Source organism: Passer domesticus, chromosome 6 (assembly GCF_036417665.1).
Source record: "Passer domesticus isolate bPasDom1 chromosome 6, bPasDom1.hap1, whole genome shotgun sequence".
Lineage (NCBI taxonomy): Eukaryota > Metazoa > Chordata > Aves > Passeriformes > Passeridae > Passer > Passer domesticus.
Genome location: NC_087479.1, coordinates 55461202 through 55468264, shown reverse-complemented (window position 1 = coordinate 55468264; position 7063 = coordinate 55461202). Strand labels below are relative to the sequence as shown.

Sequence of the window (7063 nt, the reverse complement as noted above, 5' to 3'; positions counted from 1 at the left end):
AGCACATGAGGAGTAGGAACCCTCTGGATATGTGGCAGTAGCTCAGCACAAAAGAGAATGGGAAAACACCATGGGAGGTGTTTGCCAGCCAAGAAATCTGCTGTTCCTGTGTCTCACTGCATTTCCAAATGGACACATTCGGGCTCTTTTCCTGCCAGAAACTGACATCTTTTTCAGGCAAAACCCCCCACTTTTCTCCCTGGCAGTGCTGGTTAGAATGGTTCCCATTTTTAAATGGGAGCAGCCTTCTACCCACAGGACTTTTTTGTCAAGAGAAGTGGTTGAGTCACCATGTCTGGAGGTATTTAAAAGATGTGTGGATATGGCATTTAGGGAGAGACAGAAAATTCAAGCAGATTTCAGTGTTGAAGATGATTTTCTCTTTTATTGCAAATGTACACATTACACTAATGATAATGCACAGAGATTTAAAAATTAGCTAAAATTATGGCTATTTAAAAATTGGCTAAACATTGGCTATTGTTGGCTAAAATTCTGTTGATTACAAAACTTCACAAGATTTGTTACAACTAAAAAACCCACCTTCAGAAGTATATAAATAGAATTTTGAGCATAAATAACAGTAACAAAATAAACAGATGTACGTATTCAATAAATTAATTATAAATATTGCATTGGCAATGAAGTGCTAGGTCAGAAGAACACCAGTATTTCCAGTAGAGCTTTTTTTCTTTTTTTTTTTTTCTTTTTTTCTTTTTTTTTTTTTCCTTTGCTTTCACCTTGGTTATCCCTTCATTGACTCTTTTCAGAGGGACGACAGAACTTGAAGACATCAGGTGCCTTGGCCAGAGATACTCACAACCCTTTCTTTCAAGAGGAATCCTGACCCAGTTCTGCAGCTTTTAACTCACTAAACCATCTCGCCACTGATTCCCATGGATGCTGAATCAAGCCTGGAAGTAACTTGAAAAAATTCCTGGTGGTTAAAGGTTAAACACAAAAACCTATTTTACAATTGATTTGACCTATACATCCGTTCTCAGTGTTTTTCTCTGTTTGCTAATGACATATACATGCTTATATACAACAGAATCTTCATTTAAACATTCATTTGAGCTGCTCATTCCCTACCTGATGAACATCAATTCTATCCCTGGGCACCTTTCCAACCACAAACTGAATCCTCACTGATTTTGACGAGAACTCTCTGCTGGATGATTCTGATGCCTCAGAGAACATAATTTAGCCTACAAAAGAAACCAACAATCAAGTTTCCCAAAGTATTTCTTAGCAGTAAGGGGAGAAATATTTCCCTTTCTTCTCCTGCTTTCAAAGGGAAGAAAAAGCACAATATACAAGCAGATTTGTTTTTTCAGTAGTATGCTTTCCATAGAAAGTTTTCCCCAGAATGTTGTTAGCAGACTTTTAAGAAGCAGCATCAACTCAAGTCACATCTGGCAGGATGTTTTCCTTCATCTAGTTTTGGTCCGAGTGTTTGAGTTTGAGGTCTCTGAAGCGGAAAAGGTTTTCTGCATTTGCTCGTACAAGCAGCTATAACAGGTTAATATATGTGGAAGTGAAGCTGGTGGAGAAAAATTACAGTTATTTTATCACCACCTATGGAGGAATTCTGATAAGGCTGCTAAACTTTTCGTATTTAATCCTCCTTTTCCAAACAAAACTATGGATAGGAAATTCTTTAGACTACAGAACAGCCTACTGGCACTCATCTCTTACAGGTACAACAAGGATGAGGCTGGCTCCATACTCAAACACACAAAAAAGTTCTCAAATATCACTACACAGAAAGCTACAAACCCGGCAGTACTCTTCAATATTTCTGTGAAAACGTGTGGGAGCACAGTCAGTTCTGGAAGCTGGGGCTCTTCACTGGGGACAGTTTGGAGGCGATGCCAAAGGGGTCCATGCTGTCCGTCTCCAGGGGCGAGGAGAACGCCTCTGGCTCAAAGGCCTGGCTGTAATCACCATATTCACCAAAGTCTGCTGACTCCATGGGCACAGTGTTGATCATGGGCAAGAAGTGAGACAGGGGAAGGAAATCCTTTCCCTTGAACTGCTGTCTTTGTTTGGCATTGCTCAAAGACACTGATATTCCGTGTTTTTTGGATCTATACACGTTGTAGCCGTCTGGGCGAATCTCCTCCTCAAAGGAACAGTCTTCAGTTGAATACCTGAGCTGAAAAGCAAGGAATAGTGAGAATTACAAATATGCCCACCAGGCTGGTTGTATTCAACCACAAAACAAACCTTGGCTGGGAGAAATCCTAGTCCCTCAGTGGGGGTATCCTGGCTTTCCCAATCCCTATTCTATTCTATTCTATTCTATTCTATTCTATTCTATTCTATTCTATTCTATTCTATTCTATTCTATTCTATTCTATTCTATTCATTTCTATTTCTATTTCATTCCATTCCAGAGCCCCTGAAGTTCTTTCCATGTCTATCCTATTAAATAAGGGATGAATCCTGGGATGTGCTTCTCCACAGCCACCACACTTATCCTGTCTGAGCAGTGGGAAAAAGTCTCAGATGCCAGAGCTGATTTAGATGAATTGTCCTTAATTGCAGTAGTAAATCCTACTCCAAGCATATGATTCCTGCTCTGTTAGAGATTTGCCTGTGCAAGGGCTTCAGGATCAGGTCTGTAGAAAGGCAGCATGGCCAATCAGTAAAACAATGTTAAAAGGTAATTTCCACCTTTTTCCACTCAGAATTTACTGAAATTGCCAAAGACCCTTTTACGAAGTGTCATTTTCATGTTAACATGAGAACTGTTGAATTAACACCAGCACAAGTTATGACTTTGTACAAAAGAATGTATTTTCTTAGGTATGAATTTGTAGGATTACATTTGCAATGGCCTGTACAGATATTATATACTTGTAACATCTTAAGTTATAAATATATATAAATAAATATAAATATAAATAAATATAAATAGAAATATACATAATATTTGTATATTAAACCCATATCAGCAGGTCAGACCTCTCTAGATCTTTACACCAGCTCTGTGTTTCTTACAACTTTGTTGCTATTTCCGTCTCAGCTACTGCAGGTGATTGAACCTTGGTCAATAAAAAAGAACTGCTGATTATGTCTCAGTCTGCAGAGACAGAAATGTCCTTACATGAATGTTCTGCCTGTCTGAACAGAGAGCATATTTAATACTTTTCGGCCTTTCTCAGACACCCTCAGTAACACGGAGTAAAATTAAGGGTGTGCATTTGGTTATCTTTCAAAAGCATGTTTCAAATTAATAAAGTAATTAAAATAATGTTTTATTCAAATAAAATGCTGCAATATTTATCCTTACACACACACATTATATCTCAGAAAAATATGTGTATATGACCAAACATTGGGGCTGGATTGTTGGCTGTCTTCATGAGTGCTCAGCCTCACAAAAAAGGATGATGAAATAAAGAAGATTCTTGCTCAAGAAGTGCACACTACAAACAACAGATATTGATTGAGTCCCTGTGTCTCAGCTACACCTTTCCCTCTTCACCAGACTGGGATGGTCTCTAGTCTGTTTTCTTAAACAAGTACCAAACAGACTTTTTAAGTATTTCCAGATTTTTTTTCCCACAGGAGGGATTTTTTTCACAGGAGGAATCACGGTATGTCAGTAGATTCAGCATTTCCCCATAACTACTGACTACAGCACACAGCACATTCAAAAACCAACCCCAGTCACCAGTTTTCCAGTGTTAAAACAGGCCAAGTTGCAGGAGCACAGGTTCAGCCCTCAGACACCGTGTCTGCCCTTTTGTTCTCCCAGTCCTGAGCATGGTGCTGATAAGGTAAAGATTTACCTGCAGAGCTGCCTGGCTGGGCTGTGAGCACAGAGGTGACAGCAGGTGTCCCCAGCACGGAGATGGGACAGCACAGTTACGTGCTGTTGTGTTTTCAGAATAAAACTCCAGCCTGCATCTAATACGCTACACCAACAAATGCAGTTCCAGTGTATGCCTTCAAAATTATGCCATAGGAAAAAAAATTTTTAAATTCTGTCATTGCTCAAGTTCAGCTGGTAGCTCCAATGGGAGCAGAATCCAGGCTCCGATTTGTTTTGGATATACATTAAAGAATTAAGCTAATAATTGACCTACCATATAATCTGAACCTGTGCACCTCATCTCAGCCTCAACTGAGCCGAAAACAGCGACAAAATTCAGAAAGAAAGCTTAATTCTGTGTTCCGCATTCTTAATTTTATCCACATTCAGAAACGTCAGTGTTACTGTTATTAAATGATACTGGGAGTTTTGAGTATGGGCCAAGTCCTTTCCTGATTAAAATCAGTAGAAATTTTGCTGGAGTAACCAAAAAAGAATCAGGCTGTATCTTTACTGTGGCATCATGAAAAGCTCTGTGAAACTCAGGCTTCTGTACAGACTAAATCTGAACTGCACCTGTCAAATTCTAGAGTCAAGAATGTATCCACATGCCTTAAAAATCAGTTTATGTCATGACTATTGCTAAACCCAGTGAAAAAGCTGATCTAGTGGCATCAGAGGGGCACGTAACTCCCCAACCCCTCAGAGTGCTGCAGCTGTGCTGTTACAGCAGGGCAAAAGTGAGGCGGTGGAGAAGCATCCTTTCTCCCTCAAAATCCTTTTCCTGTCTGCAGCTTCCTAAGAGATGGCAACCCATGTTCCTGGGAGTTGTATGCCTGGCAACTAGCTGGCTGCAACTCTTCTCCAAAGGAGCAGTCTCTTTTAAATTTTTTTTTTTTCCAGAATACCTGACCTGAACAGTGAGAAAATACTCATATTCTATGGCAGAGCTAAATCTATTCCTGCAGCAGAATCACAGTCTCCCACCGATGAGAATTTTAAACCTAAATGCGATTTTGCCCTGAGCTATACTTTCGGTATATTTTGGCGGGGGACACGCAAAACATCATTTACTCTCTAAACGACGTTTCCTTTCTGCCTTCTATCAATCCCCACAGCCTTTCGGGCAGTGACAGTGACGAGAACCGCAGGTCACTAGGGAGAACAGGCAGGGGAGGTGGGGGAGGGACAGTGGCCAACACCTGGGAGCTTTGTTACCCCATCATTAGAACACGACGCCGTTCCAGAGCGGAAAATCCCCGCGGGGACAGCGGAGCGGATGCTCACCTGCCCGTGCAGCCGCCCCGCCTCGTCCATGCACAGGTACCGGGAGCTCTGCACGCCCTTGATGGCCACGGTGCGCACGGCCACGGCCCGGATCTCCAGCAGACCTGCGGGCAGACAGAGAGAGGGGACAGCAGCGTCACCCCCGCGGCCCCGGCCCTGCCCCGTCTCCATCCCCATCCCCATCCCCGCCGCCACTCACTCTGCGGGCTCTGGCTGCCGGCCGCGTCCACCCGGCCGTCGGCGCCGATCCGCAGGAAGCAGCTGAAGAGCCCGTGCTTGCTGGCGGTGTAGAGGTGCCGCAGCCGGATGGGCTCTCCCCAGCCGTAGTTGAGGTGCGGGCCGGCGTCGGGCAGCGGCAGCGGCAGCGCGGAGGCGGCGGCGGCCGCCAGGGCGAGCAGCGCCAGCGCGGCGGGGCGCAGCCCCATCCCGGCGCGGCGCCTCGGGGCTGTAGCGCGGCCGCAGCCGCCCCCCGGCCTTTTATAGCTCGCCCTTATCAGCTCCATCGATCCGGCCGCATCCGATACGGAGCCCATTTCATAGCGGGATCGGTCACTCCCCCCGAAAATATTAAGCGGGTGACACCCTAAGGTCGCTTCCTCCGCATCTGCATCTCCGAGCTCTCTGCTCCTGCGAGGCTGCGGCCGCGCTCCCGGGGCACTGCGCGTCCCGCAGCCCCGATGTGCTGCCGGCACGGGGACCGGGGGTGGGCGTGTGTGTACCCAGCCCACCCAGTGGCAGGAGGCTGCCCCGCTCAGCCGCGGCTCAGCCCCTGCCTCCGGCCTTGCCCGTCCTGTATTTCATTTCCTTTTTCAGAAATCAGAAGAGTTGCTGCCTACACCTGGGCTCGCCTCTTCGACACGGTCGAACGCCGCTGCCGGTTCCAGGAGGCACACGGCGCTGGTACAGCCCGGCCCGGCTCTGCAGAGCCCGGTCCGGCCAGGTACCGGCGGCTGCGGGTGTCCCGGCGCGGCTCCCGGCGGGACCCCCGCCCGGCCATGCCCGGCCGTGTCACTAGATGGAGCCTGGCCCCTGGGATGCGGCTGCCTCGTCTCGGGGGAGCCGCTCTGGGGGCGCTCTCCAGCTCCTGTTTGTCCCCACTTCTTACAAAGAGACTTGGTGGGGGGAAATCCTGGGTGAAGTAAAACTGCATCGCCCGATTTAAGCTTCAAACGGAAATTTTCTTCTGCTCTGCGCATGGATTTTTTTTCCACGTGGGCTCCTGCCAGGGAGCGAGTGCCCCTGGAAAAGAAGACGCACAAATTTGGGGATTTTCCACCATATTTGTATCTCAGACATATTTAAACGGATTGCTGCCGACTCTTCTGTTGTACATCCAAAGTGATCATTGAAGGAATTTTCTCAGATTCCCAAACAGAAAACTGGTAATTTCATAAAAAAATTTCACTCCCCTCCCCCCCACAATTGACAATTAAATGACAATTTAACAAGATATAACCCCACCTCCCGGCCATTTCCTCTGAAGCACCAAGCTTCGGTCACCTTCCACATACTGTTTTTATATTTTGCTTGTTCGCTTTCATCCTTTTGTCCCTGCACTTGCATCTCCCTCCTGCAAACATTCCCACAACAAACTTTCCTTAGCTCAGTGAGGATGAGCACGTAGACAAACCACACAAAAATACAGAGGCTTGTGGGATGATCTCTTGCACTTATTTTCATGTGCAACTTCAGGTGTATTTAACTGGAGTTAACAACATCGATCGGTCCGCGTTCGGATGATCAGGGTCTCACATAACAAACTCACTGGGAGCGAGGGATTGAATCTCATCAATCACTTCAAAAGCAGCTACTGCTTTTGATTAGCTCTGGGCATTTTTTGGTGATCAGCTTAAAACACCCAGAAAAGACCCTAGTTTTTCCCTGCATGATTGCTGAATAATTAATAAGGATTAAGCCCACTTTTCATTCAGGTGTCTCCTGCTGCATCCTCCA

The 7063-nt window shown here is 45.7% G+C and overlaps 1 protein-coding gene across 1 annotated transcript; it reads right to left on the bottom strand.

Annotated features, from left to right (window-relative positions):
* Positions 1-357: 357 nt before the first annotated feature.
* FGF19 (fibroblast growth factor 19) lies at positions 358-6130 on the bottom strand. The gene is made up of 3 exons (XM_064425948.1): positions 5310-6130; positions 5111-5214; positions 358-2158 (listed from the first exon to the last, which is right to left on the bottom strand). The coding sequence occupies exons 1-3, from the start codon at positions 5641-5643 to the stop codon at positions 1826-1828; spliced, it is 771 nt and encodes a 256-aa protein (XP_064282018.1). The 5' UTR covers positions 5644-6130; the 3' UTR covers positions 358-1825.
* Between the last annotated feature and the right edge of the window lie 933 nt (positions 6131-7063).

Bases quoted from the DNA above. Each gene is read 5' to 3' on its own strand.
- FGF19 (XM_064425948.1), bottom strand. From the start codon at position 5,643: ATGGGCTCCGTATCGGATGCGGCCGGATCGATGGAGCTGATAAGGGCG. The intron at 5,215-5,309 runs GTGAGTGGCGGC...GTCTGCCCGCAG, and splicing joins CGGCAGCCAGAGCCCGCAGA to GTCTGCTGGAGATCCGGGCC. The intron at 2,159-5,110 runs GTGAGCATCCGC...CTTGCTTTTCAG, and splicing joins CGGGGCGGCTGCACGGGCAG to CTCAGGTATTCAACTGAAGA.